This window comes from Agelaius tricolor, unplaced genomic scaffold (assembly GCF_023055355.1).
Source record: "Agelaius tricolor isolate 1412-34295 unplaced genomic scaffold, bAgeTri1.0.p SCAF_1, whole genome shotgun sequence".
Lineage (NCBI taxonomy): Eukaryota > Metazoa > Chordata > Aves > Passeriformes > Icteridae > Agelaius > Agelaius tricolor.
In genome coordinates this window covers 33,582,528-33,596,021 of record NW_027269261.1, presented here as the reverse complement: position 1 = coordinate 33,596,021, position 13,494 = coordinate 33,582,528, and the positions used below count along the sequence as shown (strand labels likewise).

General features: G+C 37.0%; 1 protein-coding gene across 5 annotated transcripts in view; it reads left to right on the top strand.

The window, feature by feature from the left end:
- Positions 1-13,494, top strand: part of SMYD3 (SET and MYND domain containing 3) — a 381,469-nt gene that overhangs the window by 293,577 nt on the left and 74,398 nt on the right. For all 5 annotated transcript variants that reach the window (XM_071429172.1, XM_071429190.1, XM_071429182.1 and 2 more), the window contains one exon: positions 11,028-11,095. In XM_071429172.1, coding sequence (XP_071285273.1) covers positions 11,028-11,095 — 68 coding nt within the window. The remainder of the gene's footprint in view (positions 1-11,027; positions 11,096-13,494) is intronic.

Sequence of the window (13,494 nt, the reverse complement as noted above, 5' to 3'; positions counted from 1 at the left end):
AAAGGACTTTTTTTTCTTATTTAATGTTAACATGGGACATTTGTAGTGAAGAGTTTATGTTAGGAATTAAGCAAATCAAAGTTTGCAGACTGTCAGTGATTTGTTTTGTCTGAATTTTACAGAATTTTGACCGCATGGAATTAAATCACCCTATTTCAATGCTCAGAGAAATTTTATTTCAAGTTCAATTTATGAACTTTCTTCCTACTTGATTGCTGTTTTGTGTGACTCATCTGGTGCCACTGAAGTCACTGCCAATTTACATTAAAATAAGTTTAAATTTTGTGCTCTTACTCTTGTTGCAAGCTCAAAAAAAAAAAAAAAACAAAACAGCCCAACTATGTGAAGTTTAGACAAAGATAAATGAAAAGAGAGTAGATTCTTTTGTTTCAAGCTTATTTGTGTAAAATTATATCCTTTATCAATAATAGTTGCTACAAGCATGTTTCTGAGAAGTTGAAAGATTCTGTTCCTGACTTTAAGATTTAGTTCTTCTTGTAGGGGTGGAGAAAGCCCTGTTCATCACAGAAATGCTCTTAGGAGGTTTCTTTGCTGCTGAGTTTGTGGAAGGGCAAAGGTGAAGGAGCAGGGAGAAAATTCTTTTGCTAACACAAGTATTTCCTGTAGACAGCAATTACATACAGGTCTGTGAACTTTAGTTAGCTACCCACAAGCATTTGAACTGTGAGCTCAATGTAGTGTTTGTATAACCTTCCTTTATTTCCAAGATATCTGGTAGAGATTTTTAAAATTAAATACTTTTTTCCCCCTGTTACAAGTGAAAGATCAAATAATGCAATTATTTGACCATTTTCTCACCAATTTACAGTCTGTATACCCTGAGAGAGTTCATTAAGTAGAAAGAATACATAGAAGTTCAGCTTTTTCATGACTTTTTCTGCAAGCTATGATTCTAGCTGTTCTACTTTAGCTGGTTTACAGTGCTTTTATCAACTTATTGCTAGATGTTCTTTGACTCAGAGTTCTCTGTTTGCGCTTAATTTAGACTAAATTGTTACATTTTCTCTGTGGCTCTTGCTCAAATGGAGGTGGTGCTTAATGCTGCCTCCAAGTATTGTGTGGTTTTTTTCCTAAATAGTAATAGTGTATATTAACAATGCAGAAAATCACATAATGGCTACATCTAATCTGGTACAGTAAAGAAAAACACTGCTTTAAAGGAAAATATATTCAGTTGTAGGTAGAACAATATGCTGGGAATTTTCTGTGTTGTTGAGATAATGGCCTTCTGCTAAGGAATCCTGATGGATAGAGTGGTGTTTCTGGGTGGTGGTTTGTGGAGTACAGGCATTGTGGGTTCTGAAAGCCTTGTTCCCATGTAACCGCCCAATATATGTACATGGTCCCTTCTCTTGGCATCAATAGCAGTTGTTTTCTACTAATACCTTCAAAAGTAAAAAGAGTCCAGGCACACTGTGAAAGGGGTTTCCTGTAACTTGGTGCCAGCTATTCATCATTTCTGACTGGAGCAGGTTGTAGCATCCAGAGCCTTTCAAGCAAAATCCCTTGACCTGGCCTGAGAAATGCAGCTCTGCAATGTTCTGATTTAGGTCCTGCGTGCCACATGCACCCTGTGGTCCAAAGGAGACCAGGACCACAGAGCAGGATTGGGGTTTTTTAGATTTACCTCATGTCAAATATAGCATAAAACGCTAGCAAATCGTCTTTAGTATTGTTAGATGTCATTGACTGACTATGGTTTGTCATCAAATTAGATTGTCCAAGAATGTTGGACTAGAACTGGGGGAATGAGAAAATGAGCAGCATCAGCACAAAAGCTGTACCTCACTGTAACTGGACATGTATGTGCTGTGTTAAGAGATGTCCAGTGTTATGAAATTCCAAAAACTGAATTATATAAACTGTTTCCTGATCATTGCATTTTTTGAAAAAAATGGCCCCAAAGTAGAGAGATATAAAAGAAATGCTGGCTGGAAATCCTTGGGGAGTTGATCAGAGATATTAAGAATGCACACATTCTGTAGAAATCCAAGAACTCATTGAATACTGGGCGCTTGAGTTATACAGGCCTTAAATTTACTGCTTTAGCTTTAATTTGTTCTGTGCATCACATCACATCTTTAAATTAAATACTGTTCTACTTTGTTCTTACATAAGATTGAGTTCATCTTATGTATTCTGGCTTACATATCCTGCTATTTTCTGATGTGGCCATATTCACCCTTCTGTGCCAGTGTGCATGTGTAGAGCACAGTTTTCCTTTCAGTCAGGAAGAGGTCTTCAGCTGTGGTCTGGATTAAACAATCTCTTCAGTGCCTTCAATAGGCCACCACTCTGTTCTCCCAAAAGACCTCTCATTAAGGCAATCAGCTAGGTATTCCAGTGTTTCAGAATTGAATACAGAGTGAGATTTTGTTTCACAGTTTTATTTTTTCCTGTTAAAGTTCTAATTGCCTCCTGGACTTGATATATTGGATGAATGCCAGGTGGTACTCCACTCCTTTTCACTGTTCCTGGGCAGGTCTAGCCTGCCTCAGACCCATCACCTGCTATGGCACAGTGGCATCAGTCATTGTGTCTGGCAGCAGTCTTCATACACTGCCTGTGGAAGGAAGGTCTAAGAGTGGGAAAAAATGCATTCTGCAGGCATATGCTAACCAAATGTTCAAAAAAATTTCACAGGAGAACAGTTTATTTAGGATGTTCTTTGTTGGCACTTTACAAACAGCACATGTATTTGTCAAGTCATGGTTTTACACATAAATTACCTACTCTCAGAAGATTTTTGACTGCCGACTATCAGGAAGAACAGTACATGATTCCTATTGTCTTACTGATTTCCTAGTGTCTTTAATGGGAAGAAAGGGGGTTATATCACTAAAGGTGATGAGTTTAGAAAAGGGCACGTCTGATGCACTGGTCTAGAACTAATAATGTCACCCAGTTTGAATTATAGGAATAGGTTGGAAAATAAACAAATCCAAGTAACTTAAAACCTTCTTTTTTTTTTTTTTTTCTCCATTGATATGATAAAAAGATCAATAGTTTTTCCTTTTGATAGAACTGTATGTCAAAAGAAAAACAATAGTAGCTTATCTATAGAGAAGAAGTGTAAGGAAAATGGAAGCAACTGGCAGTGGTATCAGTTTTCTTTTGGGCCTCAATGTACAAACATTATAAGAGCCTGAAATTTTGTTTGGTTAATGCAAAACAGAGCAGGCTTGGGCTAGCCTGGCTTGTCAGTGATCATGGACACAAGCAGATTTTCGGTGTTGTATACTTCCATATGGAGCTCCCATGTATTTCTTTTCACCAAAAAAAGTCTTAGGTTCAGTCCTAAGATTCCCCAGTCATCTCTGGTTTAGATTGTAAGTCAAGTAGCAAAGTGAGACTAGTGCTGGTTCAAAAACCACATGCTGCATATAAAAAAAAAAATTTGAAAAAAGTGTTTTTTCATAAAAAATGGTTTCCATGATTCTAAATTAATCAAGTCAAATGGGTTTTGTTGCCAGTTTCAGAAGAAACTTCAAAATCAAGACATTTATTTACATTTGTTTAAATTTTTAAGATTTAAAAGCACTCATTTCAGGCCATTGCATTTTGGGAGAGATGTTTCATTTTTTTCTACCCTTTTTGAAATTTCTTTCAAACATTCTCTTTCGTGATTTCAGAATTTTCCTAGTGGAAACAATTTTAAAGCAGTGGCATGAAAAACGTTTTCTCCAGATTTTTATAGTCCCCTTCATTCCCTATCCCCTCCCCTCAGCAGAAAAGATATTGTCGCAAGATAGTTAAAGAGTGAGGAAGAGAAGAGAAGAGAAGAGAAGAGAAGAGAAGAGAAGAGAAGAGAAGAGAAGAGAAGAGAAGAGAAGAGAAGAGAAGAGAAGAGAAGAGAAGAGGCAAACATTCCACTAAGCCAAATGGACCAAATCCAAAGACTTATGGTTGATGAACTTCAAAAGTTAAATATACTTGAAGGTCCAGCTCAGCAAGCACTTCCAAAAGGAATAACAAGTATATTGCCTCTGTGGTAAGACATCATCAAACACTGAAATATTTAGGTTAGAATTTCTCTGACCTATCTTGAACTGCCTAATAGTTTTGTCTTAGGAAATCAGCTTGGTAATGGAAAGAGGTGGCACATAGTACTTTGTTCCACCCACATTATTAGCTGAAGTTATATAAGAGTAATTCATTAAGGTTTTGATTTTGCCTATGTAATTTCCATACAAGCATCTGTAGCTGAATCTCACCCTAATAATTCACAGTAAGTCTAACTTTTTTTTTTTTTTAAATATACCATTACAAAGAATTTAAACATCTATCTGTAACACAATAGGCAAGACAAACACAATGTCAGTTAATGACTCCTGGATGCCCATGAAGTTTGATCCCATTCATAAACAAGCAGTGTGTTTTCAATAAGTGGGCATGCAGTGGCTGTTGAAATCAAGTTAATAACTCTTCCCCATTTCACAGGAGTGGGGTTACCAGTAGGAAAATGAGGATGAAGAGAAGGATGTCATGCTCCTACTCCACTCCAATTAATAATGCCAAATGCCGCAAGCATACTGTAATATGATCCATTAGTGGCTTTGCAGCTCCCACTCTCCTGTTCTGCTCCCGAAATAGATGCATTTCAGTTCTGTTCTAAAAAGCAGGAATAATAATAACATTTACAGAGCTGGGCAAAAGCTAAAATTTCACCAAGGGGACCATGACATTTGCTGACTGTTCTGAGAGGAAAATTTGTGAAAAGGCTGAGACAGGTTGCACAGAACTTTAATGGGAGTCCTGCAAAAATTCAAGATATTTTGTTTTACACTAAGAGTGCAATAATTTTGCATGTTTCAAGCTTATCTTTTCAATTCCAGGTTTTTAACTACATGTTGCACATGCATTTAAAAAGAAAAAGGTACTCATAGCAAACAAAACATTTGTCCTAGTAATGATGGCTTTGAAATTCTTAGTAATCAAATATATTTAGCTGTATAACTAAATATTTTTATTTGGAAGATTGGAGAAGTATGTGTGGGATTAAGAGGAGAGGAGGTAATTTACCATGACCTATTTTCATTCCATTTCAATCAAAATTGCACCACTTAGCTGAGTACTATAAAGGGATGCCTGAAGCACACTTGCACTAAATTATCTGTTAATGTCAGGGCAAATTTCTGGTCTCTTGTCTTGTAGGTGGTGACAGCCTGTCTGCAAGGGATACCTGTCTTCTGCACACTCGTCAGAAAACTTCATGTGCTAGGATAGCAAAAAAGGCCTGAAATATTGTTAGTTGATGTGAAGAAAGATGTCCAAAGGCTTAAGATGAAGAACTAAGAAAGAAATTGGAAATGTGTACCTTTGGTGTAACTAGCTCTGAAGTAATGGTAGTCTTTAATTCAGCCAAAATGTTGATGCTTTGGCACAGGAGATTAATAGGAAGTCTTTGAAGTAAAATTAAATACTTGTGAATCCAGTCAAGGTGTGAAACAAACTTTTCAAATTTCATGGTTTTGCAGCATACTTTGGCTTCTGAGCAAATATCATAAACAGTTAACTACTTGTGCCCTTTACTTAGTCTGAAAATCTAAATAAGAAAACTTTCCCTAAGTTCTTCTAATATATTGTGATTTCTGTCTGGAAGCATTTGGACAATACTCTGGGGCCCATGGTGTGATTCTTGGGCAGGGGTCAGAGTCAATGATCCCTGTGGGTCACTTCCAGCTCAGCTTCTTCTATGATTCTGTCAAAACCCTGAAGAAGCTTCTTTTTTCCTCTTCACCTATTTTCTTCTTTCTGATATCTCTTTCATTTTGTTTCTGGGATCCTCATGGAAGCCAGTAAGTGTGTCTGAGTTGAATGCAACATAGAATTGGATTTTAAGTTCCTGATATGGCAAAAAACCTGTGAGGCACAAAGGTCTAGTTTTCAAATGTGCCTCATTACAGGGCTCCTTTCAGGGCAGTGTTCAGGTAGCAGATGCCTTCCCACCACGGACAGAGCTGCCATTTCAGAGCGAGAAGCTCTGTCTGAGGAGAAAACCTGGATGTCCTGGACTGTAGGCACAAGCACTTGAGTGTTGTACACTTAAAACAGGGGCTTGATAGGTTTGTCACTGCTGTGGCATACTGTGCATTACAGTTTAGCACTGTTGCTCTAGTGCTCTGTGTGCCAAATGAAGGCATTAGCAGATTTGAGATCTACCAACCATCTGTGCCTGTTATCTGTTCATCTTCCAGTGGGAAAGAGCTATCAGTGCAGAACTGTAGTGGGATATGGTGGTTCTAGAAGGTCTCTGGGGTCTGCCTTGGTCATTCGAGGTAATGTGCCTCTCACATAGCATTTGCTGCTCACCCCTTCCTCCTGGAAAAATGTTTGAGTCTCTTGAGAAGTCTATTAATGTGAGAACTCATTGCAGTACCTTTTGTTAACTAGTTGACCATGACCAGTGATACCCAGGAAGCTTCAGTGTGAATGAGAAACTTAATAATCCATGAAAGGGCTTTTTTTAATATCTATTTTTAATTTACATTACATTGAGTTAATAAATTAGGGGAAAAGGGTTTGTTATGGCTTTCTTCCTGGTGTTGGATTAGAATACACCAGCTGTGACACACCATTTACAGAGATGGCTGGAGTCATTGAATATCAGAGCTGGAAATTGTATTGACCCTATCAGTGCAATATACCTTTTGGAAGTCCTTGGGAGGGTTTCTTACATGTATTATAAGAGCTGCCTCACTGTGTTGCAGTAACAGGAACATGTGGAGACAAAATGATTGATTATTAGCCCTGGCGTTTGTAATTTGATCAGTGCAGCAAGTGTTAGCCAATAATGATTTGTTTTCTTTCCCTTACACCCTTATTGATGTGTTTCATTGTCTGAGTGTCTGAAATTCCAAATCTGGAATGTCCTGCTGTCAAGTCTAACTCTGCTTTATTTAACCCAAAGGCAAATCCTCAGTATAAAGCTGTAGGAATGAGGTCGGAACTGAGAGCAAATTCAACTCATTATGTTGCAAAACTGAAGCCTCTGTACTCTGCCAAATGCAAACACCAAAATAAATCATGACTGTCCTCTTGATTCTGAGTCTGGCACTGACAGAGTTTTCTCAGACAGTAGCTTTAGACATCTTGAGAACAGTGGCCTCTTTACAGGGTAAATTTACAGAGTTTTCAGTAGTCACTCAGAGAGAAAATCAAAGGTGACAGGTTGCAATAATTTCTGTTTGGTGATAAGGTGTGCGTGAGAGTATTGGCCAGTCAGTAAAGTTGGTTTACTCATTGTATGTTTACCAGTCTAGGAGAGATTATGTCTTCTACTTGTGTTACCTTTCTGGGTACAGGGAACTTCTCTAAAATAAGTGCAGCCTCAAAAGAACAAATCTTTTTATTTAATTCAGTCAGTTTATATAATATTGTTGGTTGTTTCAAATAGCACCTCCTTTTAAATAAACTTGCAGGATTTATTGCCATGGAGGCAACTCAAACACTCAGAAGTGATTCTATAAACTGTTAAGTTTATAGACTAGAGCTCTGTGGCCAAACAGGCTCTGATGATTAACCTTGATCACTCTAGAATATTTCAAAGTTTTGCATTTTAGAGGCTTGAAAAGTTTGTGACTCCCCCCTGAGAATTTTGCCTTGGTTCTCATGCTGGGAGAAGTGTTTTTTCAGAAATTTTAGAAATAGCAAGGAATTTGTCTTTGCACTTAGAAGTTGTGAAATACATGGCAATTTTTTTTTAATTTGTGTGTATAACAAACTTTGTGAATACTTGGTTCTGTTTCTGTATGTGGATATGCTGTCTTAGTGCTTTGTAGCTGGATAGAGAGGAATTTTTAAAGGATTCAGAAGGGACAAACACAAATTAAATTACTGAGATAATTAATATTGCAGTATGTAAAACAACAAGGAGCATACCATTGTATGGAAGAACACTTATTGAAGCCATCAGTTGCCAAGATTTGTTTATTTTTCTTATTTTTAATCGCATAGAATCAGAACCTGGTTGTAGTATAAGGAATAAAGTGGGTCAGTTAAGGCAGAAAAAAAGCACAAAATAACTATGAAACTTGAAAGAAATGCTGTGATGCATGAGAAAATGTTTGTTTTGCCTTGGGTTTATGTCTTGGGTTTTTTTCCCCTAGAAACAGAGTTAGTTAACTTCCAGTCCCAGTCGGCTTTGATCTGTAAACAATTGCCTCAGGAACAAGCAGCTTACTCATGCTCTCCTGCAGAAATGTTGGATACTCCAGATTTGGCTGTTATTTGAGCTCCATCTGTGAATTTTGGGAAGCTAGAAAAACTGACTTTTCTTTGGGTGTTATCTAAAAAAAATGCTGTCTTAATTTTGTTCCTTGGAAGTTGTGATCTACAACACCAATTCTTGTTTTGTAATCTCATAACTCCCCTTGATAGAACAGATCTTTAAGTCAGACTTAAAACATCCTAAAAGTTTATATAAATAGACATGTAGAAGTGACTAGGTAGATTTTTTTAGAAACTTTGTAACAAATCTAAAAGAGAACAGAAAACCAACCATATAGTAGCAGACTATGAATATTTCATATTTTATATCATTGTGGGCTGCTAGCTGTCCATGGAGGATTGTCATTACATCAGAATTTCTCACTCTTTAAATGGTGAGATCCTCCTCCCCTCTCCACCCTAATCTCAGTTCCTCTCTCTCCACTTGCTGAGCACAGAAAGCAGCCATGACTAGGGTTGCTATCTGCAGTACACATTATTTGTGTCTTGCTGTTGCTTTTTTCCATTCCTGAGCTTAAAAGGGGGGAAAGATTGTCTTCTCAGAGGTTAAACAAACCTCAGAGCACCTGACAGATCCTATGCCTTTGGCAGGCTTGTGCACTGAATCATACAGCTCAGAACTCATGGGAGCACTTAGGCTTCTGCCTGTGTTTGTGTATTAAATGCCTTTTTAGATTTGGCCCTGTATACTTTGCATTCCCAGTATTATATTTGAAACTGTAAATAATTAGAAACTAGATGGCATTTCACTGCCTCACTGGATATTGAGATGCACCTGTATACTGTGAAAATATCTAAGAGAGGTTAAAAAGTGCCTCACAGTGAACTACTATTAAAAATAGCTCTCCATATCTGAATCTCAGCTTATTTATTCATCTGAAATTTTTCTTTGAAGGTATCCTGGTATAAAAAACTGATGTATGTTTCAAAAAGGAGGAAGTAAAACTATTGTGACTTCTGTGTGTAAATATTTTCACATAATATAATATATAACTTTAATAGAAAATGATGAAACTGTCTCTATAATTCTAAAATTCAATATTATTAATATAAATATGTTATGGTAATAATAAGAGATTTGCAAGAAAGAGGAGTTCATTTGTTTCTAGGAGATGCTTGACCTCTGCTACTATATGATCTGTTAGAGCTAAGGCTCACAAAATTGGCTTTCTTTCTATTTTACCTGGAAGGCATTATTTTTTCAATAAATACCAAAATCAAGTCAATATTTTTAGAACCAGGATAATTGCCACCTGAAATGGACTAATCTTTGCTCAGAAGTTGTCTGACACTTTATACCCAATGTCAACAGGAAAGAAATAACTAAGATGTATGATTTTGGTAATTGATAGGGAACATTTGAAAGGGTTACATAAATAATAGACTAATCAAAGTATTGTTTAATGGTTTACAAAAACACATGCCCTACTGCATGTACATTTATTTAAATTAATGTTGCTGTCATAATTTATGAGAAATTTTGAAAGAGGATTTCATTTTCACCTTATGGTTAATGGTCTCATAAATAATAATTTGTCAATTTATAGGATAATTTATACTATTAAATTGTTCAGCATAACTCTTTAAAACATTGGTGTGCATTTACTGTTCTGGACAATTACTCTGTGAATAAAACTGCAACTTTCAAATCTCATTTCCATCTCTGCCAAACCTTACTCTTAACTCATTTTCTGCTCTAAAGAGAATTAATGACATTAATAATCCAATGCTATGCAGAAGAGACCTGGGACTTTTCTTGTATATGCAGTATCATGCAGTATTTTTCTAAAGAAGATATTAATACATCAATGATAACTGATCAACGTATCTAAAAAATGAATGTAAAAAACCACCAAAACCAGCTCTTCCCCAAAAATCAAATACCTAAAAAATACATTCACAATTGAATTCTGGTTTTTTTTTTCATTTAAGCACATGAAAGTTGTACTTGTTAATCATTTACTAAGTGTTGATATATCTTGTACACCAAAAAGGCTCAGTCTGATAGTTTGGGGCAGGACTAAATCTGCTCATAGGAATCTTCCATTTTTCCCCATTATTTTCTAAATATTGTATGATTATAATACAATATAACTTTAATATTGTATGATTATATGAAGGAAGAATTTACAATCTGAATATTTGAAATTAAAGAAAAGGTTGTATTTCCCTTGGATGGCAATTTGAACATGCTTTGTCGTCAGATCTACATGCAAACCAAAATACCCATTATGTGAAAGATTTTGCATTTATTTGTGCCCATATCAGGTTGTCACAACTGAGGCTGCCATTTACTTCTAAACAGTCCCATATATATATACTTTGGGTTCCACTGCAACTCATTGAAAGGTGCTGTGAGAGCCTGGTATCAGCAGAGTCCCTGCATGGAAAACAGCCACTCTTTTCAGCAGCAGTCACTATCATCTGCTAGGTTGTTCCTGGGCTGAGCTTCTCACGCTCTGTGTAGGATGGCTTTTTTTCTTCTTCTTTTCCTTCTACTTCAGGAAAGTAGGGCCCCTGCATGTGTTTAACCCCACATTTTTTTCAGGATACTAATATTTCTCCTTTTAATTGACAGCAGTTTTACAGGAGAGTGTGTCCCAGATGTGATTGCTCTAAAATGAAAGAGCACTAGTGTTGGGCTTGAATGTTTCCCATCTAATTACCATTTGCCCCTTCATTTTATTTTGGAAGGTTTTTTTTTTTTTTTTTTCACTTGAGTATGGGGTTTCCAAATGATTCTGGTAATCCTGGATTTTTTTCCCTTGTTTTTACAGGTGACCTGTAACTGTTTCACCATCAGTAATGGAGAGATGCAGGATGTTGGTGTTGGCCTCTATCCCAGGTACTGTGGACACTGTTTCATTCACAGGCAAAGTCTATGTCAGTTTTTTTTCCCCTTTTTTCCAAGGTAGCTGTAAGGACCATCAAAGCAGCAGGTAACATGTCTTAATGAGAAACTGGGAAATGGAAATAAATTAAAGAAGAGTAAAAAATACAATCTAGTTGAAAGCATTTTTAATAGTCCTTATTACAGCACTAAAACAGTTTAAATGGTATACATCTTTATATTTTATTTTTATGGAGGTGGTAGTCTTTTTTAAGTAAGAATTAATGCTGACATCAAGAATGTGCAACTGGGACAAATAAGGGAAACCTGTTCAATGATATTTTAGAATACAGATATTTTGCAGCTGAGAGCCTTCAGAATTAGTGATTTAAAGAAAAAGATTGATATATTTATAAGTAAATAACCATAACAAAGAAACCAGTAAGGTGAAAAGATAAGTCCCTTAAGAGATAGATGTTACTATTTCAATTTCTTATTATTGTTTCTTATTTGTATTAGGAAAGAAGTATGTACCAATGAAGGTTTTATCTTCCTAGAATTAGTAACCTGTAATGATAAATATGGAAAATTAGTATGTCGTTTAGAAGTATGTTGTACCATCTAATTTTTTTGTTAATGCATGGTTGAATTATGTTTGTCAGTACCTCAGTTGGCCTGTCACTGCTGTTTCTTTTCCTTCTAATGCCATATGTAAGATTTAAATAAGGACACTTAATATCTTGAGGTCAGCCTTGTAGTAAAGATGAAGAAAAGGTAGTTAGGAGGACATGGGAATTAGTGTCATGAAGAGTGCAACAGTCATTTGATTTCATAACAGACTGAAAACAATAGTTGAGGAAAATGAAAAATTATTTTTGAGCATTATTATTAGGGAAATGCTTGCTTTTGGTTGAAAAAAGCCCTTAACTGTGAAGTATCTGTCTATGTTCAATGATGATTCACTGCCAAGGGATGCCAGAGACTCTTTACCAGGTCACTTCAGAGCAGTTTGAGTTTTGTTATAGCAAAACAGCTGGAAAAATTGAGAACTTTAAATCTGTGGTTTACAAGTCCTGGCCAAATGTCCTCCCAGATGAGTTCATATTCTTCCAGAGGAAATTGTCATCAAACCCACTAGTGTCTTCATGAGACGAGATTTAATTAAAAGTTCTTTATTAAGCCTTATTAAGAGGTTGTATATTGTTGTATGGCTTGATAGCTTCAGCATCACAAAATATTTTGAAATAGGTAAAATCCTATGGTCCTGCTGTGTCTCACATTGTGAGCAGCTTTGAGAATGTGCCCAGTGCTCTCACAGTAAGTGTAATGGACACTCTCCCAGTGGGTTCTTGAAGAGATTACCCACAGATATTTTATTAGGCCAGAAGGCATACCAAAAGAGTCAGACCCCTGCTGATACCTCCTGTAAGAGTCAAAAAACTAAATAAACATGGTTTGGTGCAGGGCTCTGACCCTTGGCGACATCCTCTATTTTACCACCATCAGCTGGGATTTTGAGTAGCTGAATCAGACAAGGACAGAATATAAATGCAGCTAGGAGCTGGATAAGCCAAAAATTCTTCTTCCATCCTGATAATGCCAGAATTATTCTTTCAATGGGTCATTCCCATAGGGAAAAAACCATCAACCCCATTTCTGCTACAGCAAAAATATTTGCCAGGCAAAGTCAGTTCTTTCTCAGCTAAGGAAACTCGTGATTCAGAAGTGTATGGGAGATGTTGTAAGCAGCCTCCTTCAGAGAGAGGGAAGGGTGTGCTTGTGCAGTGTTTATGTCTCTTGAGGGTGCCAGCAGCTCCCTAATGAGCTGTGCTGCCCCAGCTGTCACATGCCACAAGAACAGAGGCTGGGCCAAAATATGCATGAAAACAGAGCCAATGGCCATGTTTCTTCTTTCAACTCTATACACCAACTTCTTTGGCTTTGGGACATAGTATACTCCATTTTCTCCTGATAGGAAATACATGTCGATTGCTGGCCCCTTTGAGCTGTGCTTGCAATGACAGTCAGGTAATGGATAAGGTTAGTGCCCTGAAACTGAGCAGAAGCAGCAGAAATAGAACTCAGTCCCTCTTGCCAAGGGAAGTACTGTCAAGGTAACAAGGGAAGTGCCAGGGTAACAAGGTCACCTTGCTCCCCCCTTGCCCAGTCCCCTGGATCAGGACTCCAGGAGAGGCACTGGGAGGCCATTGCCTTCCTCCCGCCCTGAATACACAAAAGGCAGAAACATTTGAAGAGATCCTGGCACGGCTCCTATTACCAAGGAATATAAATCTTCTAAGCCTTCATTTTCCTCCCCTAACCAGGAGCAGCTGATTTAACAGGGAATTTCTTTGTTTCGTGATTCAATTGCTTGATACTTCAGATATAATCATGTTAGCTACTTTCAAATTATT